This window comes from Mustela putorius, unplaced genomic scaffold (assembly GCF_011764305.1).
Source record: "Mustela putorius furo isolate JIRA1106 unplaced genomic scaffold, ASM1176430v1.1 tig00000095_pilon_pilon_pilon, whole genome shotgun sequence".
Lineage (NCBI taxonomy): Eukaryota > Metazoa > Chordata > Mammalia > Carnivora > Mustelidae > Mustela > Mustela putorius.
In genome coordinates this window covers 40,187,394-40,213,262 of record NW_025421280.1, presented here as the reverse complement: position 1 = coordinate 40,213,262, position 25,869 = coordinate 40,187,394, and the positions used below count along the sequence as shown (strand labels likewise).

Sequence of the window (25,869 nt, the reverse complement as noted above, 5' to 3'; positions counted from 1 at the left end):
GGGGCCAGGCTGGGCCTCGCGCCCCCGACAAAATCCAAAGGCAGAGAAAGGGGCGGCGGCAAAGCACGGTTTCAGGGGACACTGGGCCGACAGCGGACGGGCGCTCAGCACGGTCTCCCCAGCGGGGACAGCACTGCCCGGCGTCTCGACGGCCACTGGGGAGGGCGGCCCGCGGGTCGTGTAGGGTGCAGCGAGGTCTACGGACGGGCTCCGCAGGGTCTCTGGCCTGAGCGGGCGAGGACTGCGGCGGTTAACGGCGGCGCACGTGCTCGGTCACCACGGCCGGCTCCGCGGGCCCCGCGAGGCCGGCCGCCGCCTCCGCCCCGGCCCTGCAGCGCCGGTCCGCCGTGGACCCCTTCCTCGGCCTCCCGCCTGGCCACCGCGGCCGGACAACGGCCCGAGCTCCGATGCCGTCGTCCTCCCGCAGGGCTGAGCTCTGGGTCCCTGTGCCCCGCGCGGTCCCCGTAGCCCCCCGAACCCGCCGGGCCCGGTGCTCGCAGCCCTGAGCGCCCGCAGGCCGGCGGACTCCCGGGAGGTCAGCGCTCCACCCTGCAGGGGAGCCTGCTGGGGGCGGCGGGGGGGGGGCAAGCCCCGCCCCCCGGCCCGCCCGCCCGGCCGCCTCTCCGAGAGCTCCCGCTAGCCCTGCAAGCCCCGCCCCGTTGCCGCCACCGCCCGGCCGTGACGTCAGGTGGCGAGACCGTGACGTCACAGAAGCGCGGCGGGCGGCCGCCACGCGTCGCCATGGCAACGGCGGGCGGGCCCGGGCGAACGGCGGGAGTCCCGCTCCCCCCCCCGCCCCCCGAGCCCGGAGTGTGGACGCGGCCCAGCTCCTTCCTCACACGTGCGCGCGCGCGCTTCACCCGACCCCGCCCCGCCCCACCCAGCCCTGCGGGGCGCGCGCCCCAGGAACACCCCGCGGGCCGCTGTCTGCCCGTCCCCGAGCGGCCGCAAAGCGCGGCGGCCGTCGTGCGGCGGCGCCGGCGACCGCCAAGCCCCGCCCCGCGCTGAGGCGCCGCGCGCCCGGGCCCGACGGCGGCTGCGCAGTGCGGGCGGGCCCTCCCCCCACGCCGGGGCGTCAGCGCGGGCCGCGGGCGACGCTGCGAGACCGGGGCGAGCCGGGCGCCCGCGCCGCGGGGACGGCCCGCGCCAACATGCGGAGGCCGGCGGCGGCGGCGGCGGCGGCGGGGCGGGAGCGGGAGCGGGGGCCCGAGCGGGCGCCGGAGCCGGAGCCGCAGCGCGAGCGGGGCCCGGAGCGGGGGTCCGCGCCGCGCTGCTGAGGGAGCCCGGGTCGCTGCCCGGCCGGCCGGGGGCCACGGCCACGGCGGAGTCCCCGAGGTAAGGACGCGCGCCCTCGCCGCTGCCACGGCCACGCGCCCGGCCGCGGACCCCCGCTCGCCGGCCCCGCACCTGGGCCCCCCCCCCGCCCCCAGACCCCGCGATACGGCCCCGCCGCCCCGCGCCCCGCGCCCCGCGCTCCCACCGGACGGCCCCTTCCCCGGCTCGGGCCCTGCGGCCTCGCGCTCCCGCCGACGCCTGGCTCCGGCCGCGCTGCCCCCGCCCCCGTGCAGGCTCGGCGGTCGTCCGGGGACCCGGCTCGAGACCCCGCGCTCCACTGCGCCTCTCGCGGCCCAGGGGGCAGGGGGCAAGGGTGCGCGGGCCCCTTGCCCCCTGCCCGTGACCCCGCACGTCCCCCCTTCGACCCTGGACGCCTGCCCCGGCCCAGCCGTCCCTGGCTTTGTGGGCTGGAAGGCCCCGAGGGGACAGCGGGGCCGGCGGGGACGGGGCCTGCGGCAGGGGGTCTCGTCCGCGGTGACCTGTTGCGGGGCCCTGCTTAGGAGCGGCCGCCTCGGTGTGGCTGTGCCCGCCCCTTTCCGCCCGCGCCCCCGGTTTTGTTTTCCGGAAACACTTTGGCTCTGGGAGGGGGTGCGCGGTCTGTGCGCCGGGGGCGGTGGCCGCGCCATCTCCTCCCTGCCCGCCCCCCCCCGCCCCAACTTTCTCAGGGATGCTTTGGGGGGGGTTGCTGGGGCTGTCCTCCTGGGGAGGCCTGGGGGCTCTTGGCCTCGGGGCGGTAGTGTTTGTGGGCCGTGCCTCGGAGGGCTCCGGCTCGCCTGCCCCGGGCGCTCTGGCCCCTCCGCTGCGTGGGGCCTCGGTCCTCGCCTGCAGGACCTGGCCGGCTCCGCTGGCGTCTCCAGCCCCACAGGCTGCGGCTCGTGGGTGAGAGAGACGAGTGGGAACACAAAGGCTCCAGTGTGGGGGTAGGTCCGCGGGGCCTTGGTCTGGTCCCTGGGGCAGGTGGGCCCTTGACAAGACAGGCTGGGAGCCAGGCCGGCAGGTTCGAAAGGGGGAAGTTTGCGGCTTCGCTGGTAGTTCGTTTTCTGTTTGCTTGTGTCTCCTCCAAGTTGTGCCCCAAGAAAGGGAGCCCTGCAGGCAGATGGGCAGGCTGGTGGGTGGGGCTGGGCTGTGGCCCCCCCAGGTGTTCTCTTCATCCTCTGGGGGGGTCTGTGGCCTGGCCTCGGAAACAAACGGGGAGTGCTTGAGTGCGGGGGGGGGGGGGGGGGGCGCGGTCCGGTGCCTGCTGGGCCAGTGGAGGTGCGACCTGTGTGGTGCGGGTGGGGAGGGAGGTCTGAAAGGAGCGGACTGGACATGCCCGGCCCCGGGGGTGGACAGAACCCCAGGGGCTTGCGGGGGCCGTGGGGCACAGGACCTTGCGTAAACGGGCTTCGCATCTGATGTGGACGCCTTCTCGTTTCTCGAGGGGACTGGGGATGAGTGGCTCGTTACGTGGCTCTGGGTGTGTCCCCGCTCTGATGACAGCCCCTGTGAAGACAGGCCTCTCTGAACTGCTGGTTCTGGTTCCAGCTGATTTTTCTCTTCTTTTTAATTACACAGTCATTACCTCGGGTTGCGAGAGGAAGTAGGTGAGGGGTTTTTCCCGAAGTTGAAAGCCTCTCTATCCGTTCATCCCAGCTCGGGGGAAGCCAGCGCGCCGCCAGTCGGCATTGCAGACACCCACGGGGTCACTCGTGTCCATGGGGATTTACTGGGACAGGCCTGCGGGGCCCCCTGTCCTGTGGTGGCCTTTCCCCTGGGGGACCCAGTAACCGCTTGTTCCATAGTTGACTTTGTGGAGTTCCCCCTTCTCCCCAGGCCACCTCAAAAGCAGCAGGGTCCCTCGCCCTGGTTGGGGTGGGGCCGATCTCTGTCTTGGCAGGTTCTTTCCAGGTGGGCCCTGTCTCCTCCTAGGAGCAGGTGAACTCCATCAAGGCCCTAGGTCCATTGGTGGGCAGAAGGCTGGGGGGAGCAGGAGAGGTGGGGGGCTGGGGGCCACCAGCCTTCAGGCCTCTGGTGACATCGGCAGGTCAACATGGTCGGCTCTGATGGGGAGACAGGTGCCTGTAGGCACGAGCCGGGGCGTGCTGGTTGGGGTGGCGGCCAGCATGGCTGCCTTGCTGGCTGGCGCTGGGCCGCAGGGCGCACTGGGGAGAGCTGGCGATTGCTCGGGAATGTTCCCACGGGTCAAGTCTTTCCGCGTGGTGCAGTCAGTGGGCCCTTAGGGAAAGAGAGAACCAAGCCAAGGTCTGGTGGGTCTGGAAGGCCCCCACCTTGCGTGGCTTCGAGTCTGCCCCCTTCCCTTTTGGGGGCCAGCCTCCTGAGTCCCTGTTGTGCAGTCGAGGAAGCAGAGTCCTGAGTGACCTGCTGGGTATGGAGGCCTGGCCCTGATGAGGCCAGCGCACATACCTGTGCCCCTCGGTGCCCACGGTGCCAGGCAGGACTGGCCCGGGCAGGAGTGGGTGTGCTGGGAGTCCCTGGGGCTCCTGCTGGCTGGGAGCTATTGTTTGTCCTCACCATCCCGTGGGCGCTGGCCTGCCTTGGTGTCTCCCTCTCATCCCGTCTTCCACACAGTGCCCTTGTGCTGTGGGGGTCCACTCACAGGGTCAGAGGCACTCTCCCAGGGGGGTAAGTCCTTGTGCTGAAACCCCCAGTCTAACTGCTCACAGGAGCAGGCTGTGGTTCTGGGCCCTGCTGTCGCACCAGCCCGGTCCAGGCCCCGTCTGGGGTCCCCTCCCTTGGACGGCCTCCCGCATGGTCTGCTCACCCTCAGGGCAGCTGGAGGCCCATTTCTGGGAGCCCCCCACCCCGCGACGGGTCCTTTCTCTTCCGGGAGCTCGGTAGCATCCACGGTTAAGCGTCGTGACAGAAGTTTTGTTCCTTAAGCTGCTCTTGGCGTGCGTCGGATCAACTGATGCACCAGACCTGGGGTGCAGAGTCGACCTCGGGTTCTGTCTGCTGAGGCTCCCGTCAGCAGCCCCCGCCCCCCAAGTCCAGTGCAGCTCTCTTGGCAGGTGGGCAAGGTGCCTGTGTTTCTCACGCTGCTCAGACCCTCCTGCCAGGACCTGGGTAGCTCCAGGGCGGGTCCTGGGATGATCCAAGGCTGCCCTGGGTGGGCGGTCCCTGTTTAAGAGGCGGAAAGGGACATACTGCGTTGTCACTGGTTTCTCATTGGTGTGTGATATTAGAGTCTTAGGAAGATTGTGTGTAAAGGGAGACGCCAGCTATCCAGTAGTCTCCGCTCTCTAAGTGAGGGACACCTCATCTGCTTTTGGGTCTGGAGACCGAGCCCCCGTCTCAGAGAGCAGGTACTGTCTCCCCTGCAGATACGGGGTTGAGGGCAGTGTCTGCCCCGTGGCTGTGCCTGTCCTCATAGTCTCTGCTTGCTGTGGTCCCAGGATCTGGCTGGTGGGCGTGGAGTGAGCCTTGGGAGAGTGGGCCCAGCAGAGCCCTTCTGCAGATCTGTGGCCTTGGAGGCTCTGGACAGCACCCCACGGTGAGGCGGTGCCTCTCGAGGCTTTGCAGCAGAGGGCCTGGGACACTTCAGTCTCCCCAGGTTCACTTGTGTGTCTCAGGGATTGGATTAGATTAGATTAGATTAGATTAGATTAGACAGAGACTTCAGGAAGGCTGAGGGCTTCCGGTAGAGGTGGGTGTGGTTCATTGGGACACAGGACACCTGAGGGCGCTCTCGCTGCTTCTAGGAATGGTCTTGGGTGTAATTCTGGGGCTGTGACCGGAGACCGATGTCTTTACCATGCTGTGCAGGAAGCTGTGTGTCCCACGAATCCCCAGTCCACCCCCCCAAGCAGCTCCGCATGCGAGCGTGGGGCCAGGAGGGCTGATCGGCCTGGGCAGTGAGCCCTGGGGCCCTGGGGCTCTGAGTGCACCTCCCTGCCCCAGCAGTGCCTTCCGTCCTGCCTCTCTGCTTTGACACCTGCGGGGAGGCTGGCGGGAGCTCACTGCGGGCCCCTGCTTGGGGGCTGCCTTCTTTTTGCTTAGGCTGCACCGACGGGCCTGTTGGAAATCTGCTGAGGACATGTTCTGTCGCCGCGCCCTGACACCGGGGTTGATACACTCCCTGGGGGGCTTCCTGGGTGCTGTGGGGGCTGAACAGCTTCCCTGGCCCCACCCAGTTGGTGCCAGGAGCCCTCCAGTCATGACGGAGCAGACGTCCCCAGGTGTCGCCCACGGTTCCTGGGGGCAGGATGTCCCCGGTGAGAGCCTTGCCCTGGAGCCGCTGCTGGGAGCCGAGCTGAGAGTGGCCTCCCCGAGCGTGAGGCTTGTGGCCGTGGGTCCCAGGGCCTGTGCGGTGCAGCCCTCCATTGTGTCCTGGAGCTGGACGTCTGAGGACGAAAGCTGGGAGAGGGCTCTGGGGCTGGTCCCCCAGGAGCCATCAGGGATGCGGCCTGGAGCTTTGGGTTGGGCTGCATCGTGGCTCCATGGGGACCACGTCCAGAGCTGCACCTGGTGCCGGGAGTCCGGCTTCAGCTGCCGGCGGAGCTCCTCTGCAGCCCGGCGGGAGGGGCTGGGCGGCTGGGGAGAGCTGAAGGCCGAGGCACAGGGGCCCAGCCCCGAGGCTCCCAGTGCGCCTTGTGGCCCTCGCCCAGGCTCTCCAGGGCCCGCTCACCCCCTGGGCCTCAGCGTCCCCGTCGAGGTGGTCTCGGTGGTCCTCGGCTTTTGGGAGTGACAAGGGTTTCTGAGGCACAGGTGCTCCAGATCTCAGGTGGAGAGCGGACTCGGGCCACGCGGTGGCGGCCTTGGCACAAAAGCAACAGGTGGAATTCACTTTATTTGGTGAAACAGAGGTCACAAGTGGGGGGGAGCAGGCTCCCTGCTGAGCAGAGCACGCGGTGCAGAGCTCAGTCCCAGGACCCTGAGACCCTGGCCTGAGCCGGAGGCAGAGGCCGAACCCGCTGAGCCCCGGCGCCTGTGCGGGAAGCCTTGACCCGGCCGGTCAGTTCCTTCCTGCTGGCGTGTCTGACACTTGTGGCCCATCGCTCTCGGGGAGCTAAGTTTTCTTTTTTTTTTTTTTAAGGTTTTATTTATTTATTTGGCATAGATCAGAAGTAGGCAGAGGCAGGCAGAGAGAAAGAGGGGGAAGCAGGCTCCCTGCTCAGCAGAGAGCCCGATGCGGGGCTCGATCCCAGGACCCTGAGATCATGAGCTGAAGGCAGAGGCTTAACCCACTGAGGCACCCAGGCGCCCCTGGGAGCTAAATTTTCATTGGAAATATTTGATTTTAAGAAGTAGCACAGAAGGGGCACCTGGGTGGCTCAGTGGGTTAAGCTGCTGCCTTCGGCTCAGGTCATGATCTCAGGGTCCTGGGATCCAGCCCCGCATCGGGCTCTCTGCTCAGCGGGGAGCCTGCTTCCTCCTCTCTCTCTGCCTGCCTCTGCCTACTTGTGATCTCTGTCTGTCAAATAAATAAATAAAATCTTAAAAAAAAAAAAAAAAGAGCACAGATTTGACCAGTAAACATTTGTGGCCCAGTACGCAGTCGGTCCGCTCTGCTGGGCCCGAGGACTTGAGCTTTGGACAAACAGAAAGAGCTACTTCGTGGGAGCGTGTCCCGTGTCCTCCGGGGACGCCCTCGCACCCGCTTCCGTGTTGCCGACCGAGGTCCCTTGTTAATGGAGCTCCTAGTGTTTTTATCTGCTGTTCTGGCTGCCGGTGCCGGGCTGTTGCGGGGTGGGGTGGGTGGCTGGTGGGCCTGTGGGGTGCGCAGTGGGACCTTCAGGGTGCAGTGGCAGCTCCCAGCCCACACGGACGCTGGCCTCAGCCCCTCGGGGAGCGCTGGGATCCCGGGTCGTGAGCAGGGCCGCGTGTGTGTTCTGAGGGGCCTCCTGGGCACTGGGCGCTGTTCCAGTGTCGGGGGAGGCGCTGCCACGTGTGTGGCCAGAGGCAGGGGCTGGGTAGCTCCGGCTTGCTCCCGGTCTCTCTAACTGGTCCCCACTGCCGCCTGGGTCTCTGGTGGTGGGGACGGGGCGGGAGGGTGCTGGCCGCCTCCCGAGGGCCTTCGGTGTGGGCTCCTGTGAGCCTGGAGGTGCAAGAGCCCTGCATGTGCGCGGGAGAGTGGGGTGCGCGGGAGCGTGGGGGCCGCAGCATCGCCCTGACCGGCCTCGGTGAGCGCTGGGGTGTTCTGTGAGCTCAGGCTCCCCGGGCCACGTGGACTGGGGCTGTCCTGGCTGGCTGTGGCAGGGGGCATCCTCGCCCGGGGCCCCCTAGGGGTTGAGACGCGCAGGTTGGGGTCGCTGAGCGCTCACGCTGGGCGAGTCTCCCCCGGGCCGGCCGTTTCTGTGGCGTTGACTTCCTGTGGGCCCGGGCCCTGGGCTCCGCGGAAGCTCTCGCAGGGGCAGGGGTGCGGCCTCGGCACCGGGCGGGCTCGCAGGTGCGCCTTCCGTCGGCGCCCGTCCCCCCCACCCCTCACTCTGCCTGTTGGTTCGTGTTTATTTTCAGGGCTTTCTCAGGACTTACCTGAGAGGACGCACGTGCGCCTACACGCGTGGGGCGCGCCGACCGGGAGAGCCCCGGCAGACTCCGTGCTGAGCGCAGAGCCCGACCTGGGGCTCAGCCCCGTGACCCTGAGATCACGACCCCCGGCCCAAGCCCGGAGTCTTCACTCACTGAGCCCCCAGGCGCCCTGTGGCTTTTTAAACAGCTTTATTGAGATGCCACGCGCTGTGCTTTTCTGTTTTGAGTTGAGATGTAATTTACAGAACCATAAAAAATTCACTGAAATGTGCACTTTGGTGGTTTTTAATACATTCGTAGTTCTGGGGGACCATCACCTCCCTGTCATCCCAGAATGTCCCGTCACCCCAGAAGGAAACCCCATCCCGTCAGCCGTCACCCCCTCCCCAGCCCCAACCCCCGCAAGCCCCCTTCCCGTCCGTGGAGGAGCCTGGTCTGGACACGTCACACGTGTGGACTCACACCCCGTGGGGCCTCCTGTGTCCGGTTCCCTCCCCGGGTGTCGTGGGCTCAGGGTCCATCCCCAGGGCTTGGGGGGGTGCTCGCTCCTGCTGGGGGCCGAGGCCGTGCCCATGGGCGGGGGACGCATGTCTGTTTGTCCGTGGGTGGACACTGAGGTGGGGGTTGTGTCTGCCTTTCGGCTGCTGTGAGCACGGCACACCGGTTTTGTGTGGACGCATGTTGTCCATTCTCTGTGGTGGACCCCGAGGAGCAGGTCGCTGGGTCCCTTGACGGCTCCGTGAGTAACTCTGAGGAGCCGCTGACGGTTTTCCTCGGCGGCCGCTGCCGTGTTCTGCACTCGCTGTGGGTGAGGCCCCGGTCTCCCCGTCTTCACCGACTCCGTGGTCACTGTCCGCATCCTGGCTTCTCGCGCCGTTGCTGCTTCCTGGGTCAGGGTCTGACCCTCACGGGGCCGTCTCTGCCTCCTTGTGCCTGCCCCACACCTTCTAGAACCCGGGGGTTCCTGCAGCAGCTGTGTGGGGGCACCCAGCTGTCCCGTGGCCGTGGACTCCCTCACCCACGCTCCTCTGAGCAGGTGCACGCACAGCCTCGGAGTGGCTCGCGGGCCTCATGAGTCAGTGTCCTGGTTTTGGTGGCTCAGTTGTTGGAGGGAGAGCGGGCGGGACAGCGCATAAGCAGGGGCCAGGCAGAGGCAGAGGGAGAAGCAAGTCCCCACCGAGCAGGGAGCCCGACGCGGGACTCGATCCCAGGCCCCTGGGATCACGACCTGAGCCGAAGGCAGACACTTCACCAACGGAGCCCCCCAGGTGCCCCAGTTTGGGTTTTTGCTAGTAGCCCTTCTTCCGGAGTAGTCGTGAGCGGAGCTCCCGCACAGGACAGAGCTCCCGGGGCCCCACGCGTGGGCCCTCCGCTCACGCTGCACGGCCGCGCAGTGACGGGCGGGCCTGTCCCCTCCTTCAGCAGAGATCCTCGCTCTGTCCCCGGACCCCGTCCCGACCCCACGGGATTTCCGTTGTCCCTCGGCTTCGGACCCTCTGGGCCGGGACCCTGAGTCCACTGTTCCTCGTGTGGTGCCCTGGGAGGTCGCAGGAGGGCTGGCCGGGGGTCCTGCAGGATGTCCCCAGGCTGCGTTCGTCCCATTGGGTCCTGGCTGCCCACGCAGCTCCTGCCTGTGGCCACTCGCGGTGTCTCCCAGCGGGGCTGCACACTGTTCTGGAGCCCAGAGGTCTGGGATCCAGGTGTGGCGAGGCCGCACCCGCCCTGCAGGCCTCAGGACGGGTCCTGCCTGCCCCTGCCGGATTCTGGTCTTGCTGGCTGTCCTTGCTGTTCCTTGGCTGCGCCTGCCCTTCCTGGATATCTTTGTCCTCTCTTCGTGAGGACACTTGTCTAAGGAGACAGCCTACCCTAATGTGCCAGAGGGTCACATTGCTGGGGCTTCAGACATGCCTCTCCAGGGACACAAGTGCCCACACCAGGGACTGCTGCAGCAAGTGTCTTGGCCGCCCTGGGCCTGCCGGGATGGGGTCCCCGGGGTCTGTCACGTGTGGTGGGGTCGCCTGCCCCGCGATAGTGGGTTAGCTCTATGAAAAGTTACGGATGAGGGCTCTCCCGGGTGGCTGGGAGCGGTCGGAGGAGAGGCCAGCGCTGGCGTGTGGCAGCCCCGGGCGTCCACTGAGCCCCTGGCACCCGCCTCGTTCCTCTTCTGTGAACGTGACTGGTGACTTCCGGGCTGGACAGATGGCCCCCCGTGGGCCACGTGTGGGGCGTGGTGCAGGCTGCCTGAGCAGCAGGGCCCAGCCCAGCCCACCCCTCGGAGCCCCCATGGCCGGGGAGGCCCTGTGGACGTCCCCGCCATCCCCCGTCGCAGGACTGGAGTGCGCCCCACTCATCAGACTGGAGTCCTCCCGCTTCCCTTCGGCTCCGGCTCCGCTGTTCTCAGACGCCCTGGACGGGGCGCGGGGCCCCACGGCCCCAGCAGCTCACCCAGGGATCTGTGTCCTGCCAGGCTTTTTGGAGGCGACATTTCGAAGCAGATCCTGGGCGTCCTCTCCTGCTGCCTGCCGGGGATCCTGGTGCCCAGGTCTTGGGGTCGACCTCTTACGAGTCTCCGCTTGGTGCCAGTGCGTGGGCTCGGCTGTGGGGCTTGTCATCGGGGCCTCACCTCTCTTTTGTGATCTGGTTCATTGTGTGAAAGCCCAGGTCTGTCGGAAGGTCGCAAGGCAGGCACTGTGAATTCCGGGGCTCTTGGGTCCAGACCCGGCCACATCTGCACAGCTGTCCGCGTCGGCTGTGCCCGAGCCGCTGGAGAGCACACTCTGGTGGCTGCCGCCTGTGGCTGCGGCAGTGCCCCTGTCCGACCCCCAGGACTCCACGCTGTCTCCTTGCAACGCGGCCTCCGGGCGTCTTCGTGGCCACTGAGCGGACGCTCACCGTGGCCTGAGGGTCTTCCGCTCCTGCTCGCTGAGCAGTGGCTTGTGTGTGGCACCCACTGAGAATGCTTGTCCCCGAACGTGCCCTCGCTGGTCACCTGCAGTCCTTCCTCTGGGACACGCAGCGCATGACCTGTTCCCCGGAACACACTGCGCTGACCTTGTCGCGGGGGGCCTGCCACCCTGGGGCACTTACTTCTCTGTCATAACACGACCTTGCAAGTGACTTGGGACTTCTGGGCTGCGACCACGAGGTCGGTCACGTGTCCGGGGTCCAGATCACCCTTGGGAGTGCTGTGTGGACACCGGGATGTGGCACAGGGGGTCCTGGGAGGGGGCCTGGCCTCCCCGTCCTCAAGGCCCCGTGAGACAAGGGTCGGTCCGGCTCAGGAGGGATGTGCGTGTCCAGAGATGCTGGGGTGGGGCGCAGCCTGGATCCCACGGACGTGGGTGCTTGTGGGCTGGGCCCCGGGCCCAGGGCAGCCTCAGAGGGCCCCACATCTCAGGAGGTAGGCTGTCTGCGCGCACCTGCTCCCAGACTTGCCCCGGCTCTGGGATGGGGCTGCGCTGGTGATGTCAGCCAGGGACTGTGACATCACTAAGTGGACATGGTCAGAGAAGGGGGTTCTTGGGGCCTCCACCAGGGGAGCTGGCCCCTGGCCCTGACAAGATGGAGGACCCCCAAAATACCACGGCAGGTAACTCACCTGAGGTGGGTGCTCACAGAGGAGCACAGCCCTGCCCCAGAAAGGTCTCCACGAGGCCTGCTTGGTGGGGACACGGGGGCCGCCTGGGCACGCGGTCTGTGGTCCTCTTGGTGGGGGCAGGCTGAGGCCTTTCCTGGGTCGGGGGGCCCCGGGGGAACTGCCCTGTGTCAGGAATTGGAGGCCCTGTTGGTTGAGCAGAGACTGGGTTTATCGTAGGCCTGAGGGAGAGTCGGGAGCCCCTTCCCCCGACAGGGTTACTCTTAGCGGCGGCACCTAGGCCTGGGCAGGGCTGGGGCTGACGGCAGACACTCCCGTGCCCTTGGATGGCGGGTTACCCGGCTGGACCCCGGCATGCCAGGCTGCCACCTGCCCGGTCCTGGCCGCGTCAGGCCTCTGTGCTGCTCCTCTCCTTGCTTTCCTGGGCTGGCAGGTGACTCGCTCTTGCTGGTCCCCTGTGGCTCCCATCTGGCTTTCAGAGTGGACCAAGGCATGACCCAGAATGCCCCTCTGTGGCCCGTGCTGGGTGGGGTGGCCTCCCAGGGCACGCTGAGTTTGGCTGCCTTCTAGAACGTTGGCAGGTCTGTGCCGCCTGCTGGGTTGCGGGGAGGTGGCCCTGTTCCGTGGGGGTGAGGAGGGCCTGGTATCCTCAGAGCTTTCCCGGGAAGGGGTCAGACTGAAGGGCTTCTCACCTGCCACCACAGTGCCTGCTGTACCCCGAGGGGGGCAGCTGCGGGCCAGCGTGGGGCTTGGGAGAGCTACAGGTGCGGGCCGCTGGCACAGTGCCGGGGCCTCTGTGGGGCAGCACACACGCACATCCTTCCCGAGCTGCGCCCAGGCGCCCGGTCTGCACCATCTGCCAGAGCCACTGGGGGCTCTTCTGGCTGGGGAGGCCGCCAGGGGCCGCTGGGGAGGCTCACACAGAGGAGCCTGTGGCTGAGTGGGCCAGCTGGTGGACCCCTCCCCGTAGAGGGTTTGGTGAGAGAGTGAGGGGTGTGGACGGTGTCCCCAAGCCCCCAGCATGGCACCCCCATGGTCAGGTTTCTTCATGGCAGCAGCAAGAGGTGTCTGGGGAGGGGCGTGCTGCGAGACCCCAGACCCCGCCGTCACAGGCAGCGGCTGGGGTGCGCACATGGTCTCTTGGAGGGGACCCTAAGAACCACCCCAGGCACAGGGGTCTTCCTGGCGCTCTGGTCTCCGGAGGGCAGCTCTGCAGGCCCAGAGGGTTTGCGCCTGGGTCACGAGGCCGGGGGAGATGCCTATCTGGGGTGGGCGCTGCTAGGGATGGCCCTGTGCCGCTGGCCGGGGGCCTCCCAGGAGGAGCGGGGGCTGAGGTCCTGAGGTGTGTGGCCCACAGAGGAGCTCCTCCCGCGTGCCTGGGGCAGAGCCGTCCTGGTAGGTCCACAGGGAGTGGCATCCAGAGCCAGGTGTCCCTGCCTGCAGAGGGCACCGCGGAGCCTGGCCCAGCCTCCCCTGCCTGCCTGGCCTCCCAGCTCCTCTCCCAAGGTCTTCCCACTAACCCGCCCGGCGACTGCTGGTGCCTCTGAAGACCCACTGGTCCCTCGGGAAGTGCCCCGGGTTTGAGGGGCTCCGTGCCAGGCCCCAGGACAGAGAGCAGGTGTCTGTCTTTCCGGTTGTCCTGGCTTCGTCTGTGTGGAGCCTGTGTTCAGGACCTCCCCCCCCACCCCCAGCTGATGGCTCTCAGGTGGTCCCCCTGCTGGCTTCCAGCATGCTGCCTCTGCGGGGAGCCCCCGGGGCCCCTTCATCCCTGGAGCTCACCCCTCATCAGGAGAGCGGCCGTCGTGAGATGCTTGAATGGTCCGTGTCCCTCACGATCTTGAAAACTCCCGCAGCTCTTACGTCTGCAGGACTCGGGGCCTCTGTGTTCGAGTCTGTGCGCGCCTGTGCCTGCCTGTGCCTGCGTGTGCGCAGGTGGCCTGTGCCTGGTGCCCTGTACCTGGTGGCCTGTGCCTGGTGGCGCTCTGAGGGAAGGAGAGTCTGAGCATTCGCAGGGCAGTAGGTGGGCTGGGGCGCCCCATGGGTGCAGACCCCAGGAGGCTCCTGGGGGAGCGGGGCGGGCGCCGGGAGCGTGAGGGGCCCATGGGGGGGGCGGGGGCGGCCGCCAGGCGGCTGTGGCTGTGGCGTTCTGCCCTGCACTTTGTACCAGAGAACAGGTGTTTGTTACAGAAGTCCTGCCCCGGCGGGTGGCCGCGTCCTGCCGGGTTCTGCTCCGTCCGGCCCTCCAGGCCGCTCCAGACCGGGCCGTGCCCCCTCCGCTCCCTTTTCACGACGACGTTCCGCCGCAGCCACTCTCGGGGAAGCCGGTCTGGCCGCCTCTGTCTCGGTTGGCGGAGGAGGCCGTGTCTAGAAAGGAGCGGGCGTGCGGGCAAACGTGGACCGAGGAGCTGCCGCCGCGCCGGCGGGGCGGGCTAGAGCCGGAGGAGCGCTGGGGGCTTCCGGGACGCGGGCGGCTGCTGCTCTGACGGCTTCGGTACGATGTCCGATGTCCGTCAGGGCCGCAGCGGCGTGCCCGCGGTGCACCCAGGACCCCGGCTGCACGTGTCCGCCGAGGCTCCCCTCTCAACGCCCAGAGACAGACACGCGTGCCCTGCGGCCCCTGGCATGGACGTGCTCCCAGAAGGCCCCACGGGGTGTGAGTCCACGCGTGTGTCACGCCCAGACCAGGCTCCTCCATGGATGGGAAGGGGGCTCGGGGGTGATGACTGATGGGGTTGGGGCTGCTTTTTGGGGAGACGGAATGTTCTGGGATGAGATCATGGTAATGGTTGGGTAACTGTATTAAAGACCACTGAACTGTGTGCTTTCTTATTCTTTTTATTTTTTAGATTTAAAAAAATTTTTTTAAGATTTTATTTATTTGACAGAGATCACAAGCAGGCAGGGAAGCAGGCTCCCCGCGGAGCAGAGAGCCCGATGCGGGGCTCGATCCCAGGACCCTGAGATCATGACCTGAGCCGGAGGCAGAGGCTTAACCCACTGAGCCCCACAGGCGCCCCTAACTGTGCGCTTTTCAAGGGTGACCAGTATGGGGTGTGGGTCATATCCGTGATACGGGTGACGCAGAGCAAGGTCCGAGAGACGGGCGGTGCCGTCTGCTCTCATGGGGAGGGAGGTGCTGTCCGGCTCCTCTCCTGCGGTTCCCGCGCCCCCGCGGCGTGCCTGGGACGGGGTCTGGCTCAGGCGGAGGACAGAGCCCATCGAGGGCTTTGTTGTTGTTTTTACAGGAAATAAGTATTTTTTTATTAACATCTAATGTATTACTGGCTTCAGACGTAGGACGTGCGACTTCCCGTCCTGCGCAGTTCACGGCGCCCCCGCAGCACCTGCCCTCCCCGGTGCCCGTCCCCGGTGCCCCAGCGCCCCCACCCCCTCCCCGCCGGCAGCTCTGTTTGTTTTCTGAGGTTAAGAGTTTCTTACGGTTTGTCTCCGCGTCTGGTGTTATCTTGGTTTCATTTTCTCCTGGTGCCCCTGTGCCGCCGTCCTGTTTCTCCGACGCTCGTATCCGTGATGCCCGTGACCGGCGTCTTCCTCTGGCCGAGTTCGGTCCGCGTAACCGGCTCTAGTGTGTTCACGTCATTGCACACGGCAGGATTTCATCCTTCCCGATGACGCGATATTCGTGCGCACCCGCTGTCTGTCGGGGGACATCTGGGTTCTTGCCACAGTGCGGCTCCTGTGGACGCTGGGGGACAGGCGCGAGGGCAGTGTTCATAGCAGACTTGGGGCGACGGTGTCTGTGGGGTCACCTGCAGGCGGAGCCGGGGTGCACTCGGGGGGCTCCTGCGGGGTCTCCAGGCGCCCACGACGGAGCGGGCTGGCTCTGCTAGTCTCACATGGCCGTGTTCCCTCCTGGGGGGGCCCGGCCACTGCCCCAAGACCCCACGTCCCTTGCGTGTTCTAGGCTCTGCCCAGGGGTATGTGGGATACCACTGACGGAGCAGGGAGGCGGGGGACCCCCGCACGCCCCCTTCTTCGTGCTGGGCCCTGTTGCTGACTGGGGGGCCCAGCATACCCCGCTGGTTCTGGCCTCCAGGGCCTGCTGGAGGGAGGGAGGGTTCCCAGAGCGGGTGGGGCCTTCCCTGGGCCTTCCCCACTGGCCTGAGCTCCTTCCCACGGGGGCAGGAGACCCGAGCAGGCCCCACCCAGGCTCCCAGGGCAGCTCGCCTTTCTGGGTGATGTGGGTGTGCACGCTTGTGTGCGAGCCCGGAAGGGGGTGTGTGTGCGCCACAGCCCTGGGCAATCGCGGAGCAGGGGTGCTGGAGCCCCCCCGAGGGAGAGGCAGCAGCATCTGTGCCGCCGGCGCCCCTGCCCGGGAGAGCTGGCAGCAGCGCTGGCCCCGGGGAAGCAGCCTGCTCTCTCCGTGTCCCGCCTGCCAGCCCCTGCCCACTCTGTTAAAAACGCCGGCTGCCTCCCTCCACGGTGAGCCCACTGTGTCCCGTTGCCTTGTTTCCGTCACCTGGTCCCGTCAGCCCCGCGTGGACATTCCGGGTGGGTGTGGCAGGCCTTGAGTACTGGACGTTGATGGGTGTGAGCTGGGTAGGCCCAGAGGCCGCAGCGGAGAGAGGCGGGGGGGGGGGGGGGGGGGGGGAGTCAAGCAGGCTCCGCCCCCAGGGCAGGCGCCCGCAGGGGCCTCGCTCACGACCCTGGGATCACGACCTGGGTGTCCTCGGTCACACTCCATCAGCCCCCGGAGGCGCCCGGGCGCCCCACCCTGACTTGAGAGGGGGGCGCTTTGGCTGGCGGAGTTGGTGCTTTCTCTGTGAGGAGATCTTTGGCTTTGGTGTGAGCGGTTGGTGGGGTTGGAGAGAGAGGCCGGGTCTGGCTGAGTCTGCTGGGTGGGCGCAGGTCTGGGAGGGCCTTGGGGACACGGGGCTGGAGGCCGCTGGCCGGGGTGGTTTCTGTGGGTACCTGCCCCTCGCCACAGCCAGCTTGGGTGGCCGGCCCCTTCCTCCCTGTATCCTGGGCGCTGCTTGGTACCCACCCTCCTCCTCAGCCCTCCAGGGCTCCCGCGTAGTCCCTCCGGCCGAGGCTGGGCCCACTCCAGTGGCGCACACAGCCTGTGCCGGCTTTGGCAGCTGCGGACCGAGTGAAGCCTTGCCAGGGTCAAGGTTTCCTCCAGCCCCGCCTGACCACAGGCCACAGTTCTGCATGGTTAGGCCCACCTGCACAGCTCAGGGTGGGGTGCAGGGGGTTCGGTGGGACGGCCCCGAGGCATCCGAGGTCCGTGGTAAGGGTCTATCAGCCTTGGTCTCTCTGCACCCAGGCTTGGGGCTCCATAGCTGGCTTTGGGGTTCTGAGGCCTCAGTCATGTGACTGGCCACCTCCTCTGCCAGGGGCTCTGCCCTCGAGTCATGGGGCTGGGGTCCCTCAACAGAGCCCACCCCCCACCAGCCTGACCTGTGGCATTCACAGGGGCGTGAGTCACTGCACTCCTGTCTCCCAGAAAGTCGTGGGTCGCACTCTCACCTTTAGAAGTCTTTCCAGCGTGCGGGTTCACTGCCCAAGCCTCTCGTGGTGCTACCCGTGGGTCCCCCCACCAGTCTGGGACTGTGTCGTGGACACCTGTGGCCTCCTAACCCCTGTCTTTGTTTCTCTACCAGCTGGGAGCTACGAGATTTGAGGCGGCGGGACCTGTCAACAGAATGTGTCCTCCCCCTGCATGCGACCCCGAGGCCACCGAGATGAGCGCCACGGCCGGGCCCTGGCAAGCGCCCGCGTCTCACTAGCAGGGAGCCCGCCGGGCCACCATGGTGTACTAGCCCCGAAGAGCCGGCCGCAGCCTCAGGTCTGCCCGGACCCGGGATTTGCACGGCAGCAGAGTCACCGTGGAGAGGCCAGGGTACCACAAACTTATGGATTTTGACAAGAAAGGCGGGAAAGGGGAGTCGGAGGAGGGTCGGAGGATGTCCAAGGCCGGCGGCCGGACCAGCCACGGCGTCCGGAGCTCGGGGACCAGCTCAGGGGTCCTGATGGTGGGACCCAACTTCCGGGTCGGGAAGAAGATAGGCTGTGGCAACTTCGGGGAACTCCGGCTAGGTGAGCCCCTTGTTACGTTCTGGGGCACAGGGAGGGGGAGGCTGCCCGATGGGGCTACGGCCCGCACTCCCAGGGGGCTACAGATGGTTGGGCCTGGGAATGCAGGTAAACCTCCTCCAAGGGGGAGGTTTTGCCGGACGCGTGGAGCCCTAGCCTCGACCTGACCTGTGTTTCTGTCAGTCGGGGAGCTGTGTGCCCACGTGGAAGTTTCTAGCTGGCGGGGACAGGGGCATTAGCCGGTGAGATGTGTGCTCAGCTCTCGCTGAGCCCTGGAGCCGCAGGCAGAGCCCGAGCCCTCCCCCAGCCTGTGGCCCTGGGAGGCTGGGGGGCCCGTTCGGAGCCAGAGGCACAGCACAGCTGCTCGAGGCATCAGCACTGGGCTTGGGCCGTGGAGTCTCACTGCTTGTCTGTGGCTCTAGGAAGCCCAGGGCTCGGGGTTTGTGAACGAGCAGACTGTCGGGGCTGGGGTCCGATCTCTGTGTGCTGGTTGAGGGGGCAGGTGGGGCTGGTGCTGGGCTCGAACGGCCGGTGCGTGTGCCACTCGGGCACCGAGGCTGCCGAGCTTGTGGCAGAGAGCAGAGGGCAGCGGCGTCCGGCCCTCCCAACAGCCTGCGGTCTGTTCCGCAGCCGACCCCAGACGGAGCCACCCTGTCCCCGTCCCGCTGCCCTGTTAGCGTGTGCGTGTGTGCACACCCGTGCTCACACAGACCGGGCCCAGTGCTGGCCTGCAGCCTGGGGGCTACACAGGCCTATCTTTTGGGGTGTTGGGGTCGGCAGCCTCACAGTCCGGGTGTGCACAGACTAAGGACAGGGTGCGTCGGGGCTGTGGGGTGCCGCAGTTTTGGACTTCGAGCCTTTTTCAAATTGAGGGGCTTGGTGTTTTGTGCCGGTTTCTGCCCGCATGGTGTTGCGTGTCCCTGCTGCTGCGTGTGTAGCTAGCTGGTTGTCGGTCTTTGTGACCACGCCCCGTTGTCCCTGTCCCGTCTTCCCACTCGGGGACGAGCAGCTGCACACAGATTCCCGCCGCTGTGGTGCACACGCTCCGTGCGCCCTCCCCAAGTCGTGTGCAGATGTTTTGTTAAAGCACTGGGTCGCGGACAAGCTATGTGCGGACGAGAAACTGCCAGACTGGCCCCCGCAGGCACGGCGACATTTCTAAACTCCCCGTGGGCAGCGTCCGAGGGCCCGGGAGTCCCACGGCCCTGTCCGAGTTCAGGCTTGTCCGGACTCTGCTTGGAGCGCGCTCGGGGACGCCGGCTGGTCTCCGTGTGCACTTCCCGATGATTCCTGCCCTCCTGTCCGTCGTGTGTCCTTTTTCCGGGCAACTCGAAGGTTTTCTCTTTGCCTCTGGTTTCAGACCTCGATTCTGCGTGGTTCAGGGCAGATTTCTTTGTGTCTGTCCGTGGGACTGAGTGCGCTTTGCAGACCTGCGTGACTCCTGTCCGGTACATCGGAGCCGCTTCGGTCCTCTGGCCGGCTCCTTCCTGCCTTCGTCTTCGGGCCTTTTGCGTCCCCCGACCCCGCGGCGCACACGAGATGCTCACGCTGTCCGCGGGGCCCCCAGGCGGCGGCGGGTGTTCCCAGGGCCCGGGGCCCCCCTTTGCTCCCGTCCCATTCGGTCTTGCGCATCTGTCCGTTCACCCTCCTTCCCTCCGCCGCGTCTGACCTGTCGTCGGAGCCGCGGGGGGGGGAGTTTCCTTCCACGCTCGGCGTTTCTCACTTCTCTGGACGCCCCGTTTCTCCCTCGGAGTCTCCCATCTGCGCGTTCGTGTCCCCGTCTCGTCCTTTGAGCCTCACGCGTCCTCGTGACTGTTCAACACCGAGCGCCCAGCACCTCTGGCTCCGCTTTCCTAGTCGCCGCCTCGCTCGCCGTGTCCCGCACACCCCGGCACTGCCTTCTCCGCCGCGTTGGGCGTCTGTGTGACCCTTTGCCGTGGAGGCTCATCTTGACATCACTGGGGGCGGGCACTCGGCTGAGAGCAGACCTCACTCGGGCTGCAGTCACCTCTGTCCCGTGGCGAGGGCGTCCTGGCTTCTTAGCCAGGGGCCGGGGGAGCTCAGGGCACCTCTGCACCCGGACGGCGGCCGCTGCAGCCTCCTGTGGCCCCCACGGATCTTCCTTCTGCTCGCCGCCCTCGGGAGCACCAGTGACTCCGCTGACATTGGTGAGGCCCTCTGAGGCCAAGGCCCTGACCGCCTCCAGCTGTGTGCGACTCCCCACTTGAGACACAAGTGGGCACGTGGGCACACGCTCACCTTCCACTCACTCTGGCCTTCAAGGACTTTGGCTGTCTCGGGGCTCACGCAGGCGGTCAGACGCCAGTTTCTTCAGCAAGACCCAGTGGTCAGTTACTGTAAAGGGTCAGAACCCTCAGAGTTAAAGACTCCTGCTGTGAGGGGCGCCTGGCTGGCCCCGTTGGTTGAGCGTCTGACTCTTGGTCTCGGCTTGGGTCATGATCTCTGGGCTGTGGCATCGAGCCCCGCGTCCGGCTCTGCGCTCCGCGAGCGGCCGCTGGGGACTCTCCTGCCCCTCTCCCCCCTCGGGCGCTTGCCTGCTCGCTCTGTCTTTGAAGTCTTTGGAAAGACCCCGTGTTTTCGCAAGGAAGCCGGTTAGGAGCGTGGACAGACAGGCCACAGACAGGTGGTGTGCCAAGCACTGTGTGACAGAGTCCCGGTGTCGCACACGTGTAAAAAGACGCCGGGAGTCCAGACGGGCAGGAGAGGGGTGCCCAGCCAGCTCGCCGGCGGGGCGTGCGAGCCCTGACCCGGGGCCGTGAGCCCGAGCCCCGTTCTGCTGCGAGGGCGGGGAGACACCACATTAGAAACGGCAGGCGTGGAGAGAGTCGCCATGGGGCGCAGAAGGCACTCGGCCTTAGCGGCCACGAGTGAAGGCGCCACACGTGAGTCGCACGCCACGTTTCAGCACAAGCAGCGGACCGGGCCGGGCGGCTCGGCGTGGTACCCAGCCCTGCGGTGCGTGGGAGAGCGCCCTGGGAGCCCGCCGGCGTCCTCGGAGAAACACGGCTGGAGCCGGGAAGGGGGGTCGGGCACAGTGGTGCCCCTTGGTCGCTGCCTCGGGCGGGCTGCTGCGTCCGTGTGGAGCCGGAGGCACCCCATGTCTGCCCGAACGCATCGCGTGGGCCCGGCGGGTGTGTGCATCCCCGGGAAATGCCTCCAGTGAAAACAGGCACCGCGGGAGCTGCTGCGGCTGCTTCGCAGGGCTCTGCTTTTACTAGAAGGAAGGAAGGTGGGGCGCCCGGGGGCTCTGTTGATGAAGCCTCTGCCTCCGGCTCAGGCCATGATCCCAGGGTCCTGGGATCGAGCCCCGCAGCGGGCTCTCTGCTCTGTGGGGAGCCCGTTTCTCCCCTGCCTCTGCTGCTCCCCCTGCTTGTGCTCGCTCTCGCTCAAATAAATAAAATCTTAAAAATAAGTAAATAAAGGAGATGATCTGAAAGGAGATGATCTGGTGACAGGTGCACGGCCATTCAGTGGGGTAAGGAGCAGGTTCACTGAGGTCACCTGGGGCCTGAGGATGTGGGTCTTCCCCGTGTGGCGCTTCCGTTTATGTTGAGACTTCTCGTAAAACGTTGAAGAAAGAACATAAGAGGCAAAAGCTAGTTTTCATCAAAAACAAGGAAGCCGGGCTTCAAGAGAGCGTCTGATAAGCCTCTTGGTCGTCTGCGGTGTGAACAGGGTCTGCCAGGACACGGGGTCTCGCAGTCCACCCCTTCCTGACCATGGCCCGCCACGGCGAAGACGGGAAAACATGGAGAGAGCGGGCTGGGCGCCCCTGCACGGCGCGGGCACAGGCCCGTGGCGGCCACGTGGTCTCTCGAGACGCCATCAGAAGTGAGCTTTTCTCTTTGGGCAACAGTTGGAGAAGAAAAACGGAAACACACTGCCGGTTGTCCGCGTGCCGAAGCCTGCCAGGGGCCCGCAGAGTGACTCGGACAGGCTGTCACGCGTTCCCAGTGACAACTGCAGACCCCCATGAGAAGGCACCTCACACGTGACGGCTGGCGGTTGGGGGGTCCGGTGTCCCCTCCTCGGGTTCTCCTGAGGGCCTGCGCAGCGTGTCAGGGAAGTGGACCTGTGGACTCTCGAACCGCCCCTGGGAACAAGGCCCTAGGATCGCGGAGGCCGCTGGTGCCACAGACCACCCGGAGCACGCCTGGGATGGGGCGGGGACCTGGGGGAGGGGCTGGTGGGCCGGGAGAGCCCCCGCGACAGCCTGGGAGCTGGTTCACAGGGACAGCGTGGTGCAGGTGACACCATGATGGGGGAGTAAGCTGGGGCCTCTCCCCACAGCGGATCCTCCTCCGGGACAGCGGGACAGACGCGCGGCCTCCCGGAGGAGCAGGTATACCGTGTGGGGCCATGTACGTGGCCTTCCGGGTCCCGTGAGGCCGGTCCGAGGGCATAGGCCAGGGTCGTGCCGGGAGGAGCTGCTCTGTGGGAGAGGGCAGCCCGGCTCCCCGCGGCACAGTGGCTCCCGGAGGGGCTGGGGAGTGGGGCCGAGCACCGGGCAGCCCTCCGTGGTGCCGCAGCTCACCCGACTTCGGAGCCACAGGGTGCGGGACCCTTTGACAGAAGCCCTGAGCTGCTGGGCTAGGCTGGCTCTCCAGTAGCCCCATCTGGGGTTTCTAGCAGGTGAAACCTGGGCTGTGGCTGGTTCTGGAACTCACATGTTAGCAGGTCTCTGGGGTTGGGTGTGTGGGTTCTTTCTGTATGGGCTTCTGGAGGTCCTGCGGGTCAGTGATGGGCTCGGGAAGACCACTTCCCCCAGGCTCTTTCGAACCTGTGAGGCACACAGATCCTAGCCCCAGGTGTGCTGGGAAGGCAGCCAGAGCCGCTGTGGGCAGGGTGTTGCTGGAACCTGGGGCCTCATTCCTTTCTGCACCTCGAGGGAGCTCCCCACGCCGATGGCCGGGGTGGAGCCCCTTCGGTGAGTCCCCTGCAAGACAGGACCTGGACAGGCCTCTCCACGTGGCTTCTTGCCAGGGGGCTGTGCTCCACAGGGCTGGGGTCTGCTGGCGGGACGGACGGAAGGAGATGGGCTGGCGGGGGCGGGGGCGTGGACTGCGCTGGGGCTGGTCCTGGGGAGAGGCCGAGCAGCTGTCAGAGGGGGAAGGGGTGGGAGTGTTCTCGGGAGCCCCGAGGGGCTGCTGCAGTCAGATGGCACCGGCTGAGGGGAACGCTGCTCTCTCCTGTTTGCTGCCGTGGGAGCTGAAGAGGGGCCTTGGGGTCACCATGGGTCTACGTTTTCTCTCTTTGTCTTTTTAGATGGGAGAGATTGGAGCGAGCTGGTGTGCTGGCAGGAAGGAGTCCCTAGAGAGGAGTTGGGAGCGGCCTGCTTGAGTGGGCGGGCCTGGTTGGTGGCGGGAGGAGAGGGCCGCCTGCCGGGGGGACCTCGAGGATGGGGGGGCGATGGGGCCACCCGCGGCGGGGCAGGGGGCCGTGTAGGCGTTCTTTTCCTTCCCAGGACGTGGCCAAGCTCAAGGGGGTCTGCCGGGGAATCGGAGGTGGCCCCCGGAGGCCCCTGGGTCCGCTGGGCCCCCTGCCGGGGCGCTGCGGCTCTGACGCTCGTCTCTCCTGCAGGGAAGAATCTCTACACAAATGAGTACGTGGCTATTAAACTGGTGAGTCTGGGACTTTTGTGTCGTCGCCTGGTCCAGGCTCAGACCAGCCGAGAGTCTGGGGGGGGGTGGGCACGCAGAGAGGGGGCTGTCACCTGAGCTCAGACTGGCCCAGTGGGTCTCCTGGGTGGCGGTGTTGCACACCGTGGGGGGCGGGGGTCACCTGGCCATATGTCCGCCTGCCCTTCCCAGGAGCCCATCAAGTCGCGGGCGCCCCAGCTGCACCTGGAGTACCGCTTCTACAAGCAGCTCAACGCCGCAGGTACGGCCGGAGCCGGGCGCGCGCAGTGCGGGGCGGTGCCCAGGGTGCCCCGCAGGCCCCACAGGAGTCTGTGTTGCCCGCTGCAGAGGGCGTCCCTCAGGTCTACTACTTCGGTCCGTGTGGGAAGTACAACGCCATGGTGCTGGAGCTGCTCGGGCCGAGCCTAGAGGACCTGTTCGACCTGTGCGACCGCACGTTCACGCTCAAGACTGTGCTCATGATCGCCGTCCAGCTGGTGCGGGCTGGGGGCGGGCGGGCGGGCGGAGCAGGGCTCAGGGCTGGGGGCCGGCTGGCGGGGGGCCCTCACCGCCCCCCACCCCGGTCCCAGATCACGCGCATGGAGTACGTGCACACCAAGAGCCTCATCTACCGCGACGTGAAGCCCGAGAACTTCCTGGTGGGCCGGCCGGGCAGCAAGCGGCAGCATGCCATCCACATCATCGACTTCGGCCTGGCCAAGGAGTACATCGACCCCGAGACCAAGAAGCACATCCCGTACCGGGAGCACAAGAGCCTCACGGGCACGGCGCGCTACATGAGCATCAACACGCACCTGGGCAAGGGTGAGCGGCGCGCGGGCTGGGCGGGGGGGGGGGGGGGGGGTGCGCGGGCCGCGCTGACCTGCTCTCCCCCCGCAGAGCAGAGCCGCCGCGACGACCTGGAGGCGCTGGGCCACATGTTCATGTACTTCCTGCGCGGCAGCCTGCCCTGGCAGGGGCTCAAGGTGGGCACGGGGGTGGGGGCGGGGGCGGGGGCCGGCGGCGCGGGCTCGGCTGACCGCTGTCCCCGCAGGCCGACACGCTCAAGGAGCGCTACCAGAAGATCGGGGACACCAAGCGGGCGACGCCCATCGAGGTGCTCTGCGAGAGCTTCCCAGGTGAGGGCCGCCCCCGCCCCGCGGCCCCGGGCCGGCTGACCGCGCCCCGCCCCGCTGACCCTGCGCCCCCGCCGGCTCCCCACAGAGGAGATGGCCACGTACCTGCGCTACGTGCGGCGCCTGGACTTCTTCGAGAAGCCGGACTACGACTATCTGCGCAAGCTCTTCACCGACCTCTTTGACCGCAGCGGCTTCGTGTTCGACTATGAGTACGACTGGGCGGGGAAGCCCCTGGTACGTGGGCGCCGGCCCAGAGTCCTGGTTCCTGCGGCGGGCGGGGCCCCGGGCGGCGGGGCGGGGGCAAGGGGCGGGGCCCGGGCCCGTGGTGGGCGGCCTCAGCAGTGCGCCCCGCACCCCTTGCAGCCCACGCCCATCGGCACGGTCCACTCCGACCTGCCCTCGCAGCCTCAGCCTCGGGACAAAGCCCAGCCACACAGCAAAAACCAGGTGAGGGGCGGGGCCGACGACCCCGACATGGGGGGGTGGGGCAGGGCCCCCCTGACCCGCCTGCTGCGCCCCCACCCAGGCGTTGAACTCCACCAACGGGGAGCTGAACGCGGACGACCCCACGGCCGGGCACTCCAACGCCCCCATCACAGCGCCTGCGGAGGTGGAGGTGGCCGACGACACCAAGTAAGGCCCTGGGCAGCAGCCGGGCACGGGGGCACCTCGGGCCTCCTTCCCACCCCATGCCCCATGTCCCTGTCCCCTTGCCCTCCCCGTGCAGGTGCTGCTGCTTCTTCAAGAGGAGGAAGAGAAAAGCGGTGCAGCGTCACAAGTGACCCTGGGGCCGAGGCGCCCCAACCCCTCCTGCCACAGCCCCCCCGGGGGCAGTCCGGCCCCGCAGCGCGGCCGCAGCCAGGACACAGACTACAGGGCTGGCCAGCTGCCCGCCTGCCCCTCGCGGGCTCACTTCCTTCACACGAGACTTTGGCCGAACGTTCCTACACCCGTGTCTAGTCCTTCCCTCCGAGAGCAGTGACAGCGGAACAAGAAGCGGCGGGGCCGCCGCCCGCCGGAGTGAGTAGTGGGCCGCCCGCGCCGCCCGCCCTGTTAGTCTCATAAAGTTCAGCTTGTCTCCCTCGATCCAAAGGCCGTTTTCTCGAGGGGGCACCGTGGGCATCGCTGCGGGGGCGAGCCCACCCTGGGCTTCCCCGCGCCACAGGGGAAGGCGGGGTGGGGGAGGCCCCGACCACATGCTGCAGCCCAGCCTGGGCGGGCGGGCACAGCCCCGCAGGGTCTCCTGCCGCTGCTGCTCGTGGAGCCGAGTCCAGGGCCCAGAGCCCTAGGGGCGGCCCCTGCTCGCGCTGGGGCTGAGGTCTGTGCCCGGGCGTTCGCGGGCTCCTCGCGGCCGGGCTCCACGCCCCGGTGCAGCGGCAGGAGACAAGCGCCTTAAAGCCTGGTCCCAGCCCCGCGGGTGCGTCCGGGCTGGGCAGCCCTGGCGGGAGCCGTCCCCCTAGGTCCCCGGAGGGCCTGCGCTGGCCCTCGGGCTGGAGCGGCGGGGCCGGCCTGGCAGCGGGTGTGCGTCTAGGCCTTGCTTTACACCGTGTACAGAAACGGCACTTCGGTTTCTCTGACGCTTCCTGGAAGCCATAGAGTTTAGGGGCTTTTTTAAAAAAAATAAAGGAAAATGAAAGCA

The 25,869-nt window shown here is 67.1% G+C and overlaps 1 protein-coding gene across 4 annotated transcripts; it reads left to right on the top strand.

Moving 5' to 3' along the window:
* The first annotated feature begins 1,173 nt into the window (after positions 1–1,173).
* On the top strand, positions 1,174–25,869 carry CSNK1G2 (casein kinase 1 gamma 2). Of its 4 annotated transcripts, none has more exons than XM_045087404.1 (12): positions 1,174–1,335; positions 17,020–17,455; positions 23,054–23,094; positions 23,284–23,353; positions 23,440–23,588; positions 23,682–23,916; positions 23,992–24,077; positions 24,146–24,230; positions 24,316–24,464; positions 24,594–24,677; positions 24,757–24,863; positions 24,958–25,869. In XM_045087404.1, the coding sequence occupies exons 2-12, from the start codon at positions 17,272–17,274 to the stop codon at positions 25,010–25,012; spliced, it is 1,245 nt and encodes a 414-aa protein (XP_044943339.1). In that variant the 5' UTR covers positions 1,174–1,335; positions 17,020–17,271; the 3' UTR covers positions 25,013–25,869. The 4 variants fall into 4 exon arrangements, with proteins under 4 accessions (XP_044943339.1, XP_044943348.1, XP_044943341.1 ...); XM_045087413.1 differs by lacking the exon at positions 1,174–1,335 and adding an exon at positions 2,088–2,255; XM_045087406.1 differs by lacking the exon at positions 1,174–1,335 and adding an exon at positions 11,219–11,392.

Excerpts from the sequence above, each read along its gene's own strand:
- CSNK1G2 (XM_045087404.1), top strand. The coding sequence starts at position 17,272 with ATGGATTTTGACAAGAAAGGCGGGAAAGGGGAGTCGGAGGAGGGTCGG. Across the intron at positions 23,095-23,283 it reads AGTACGTGGCTATTAAACTG|GAGCCCATCAAGTCGCGGGC; the intron begins GTGAGTCTGGGA and ends TGCCCTTCCCAG. Across the intron at positions 23,917-23,991 it reads CAACACGCACCTGGGCAAGG|AGCAGAGCCGCCGCGACGAC; the intron begins GTGAGCGGCGCG and ends CTCCCCCCGCAG.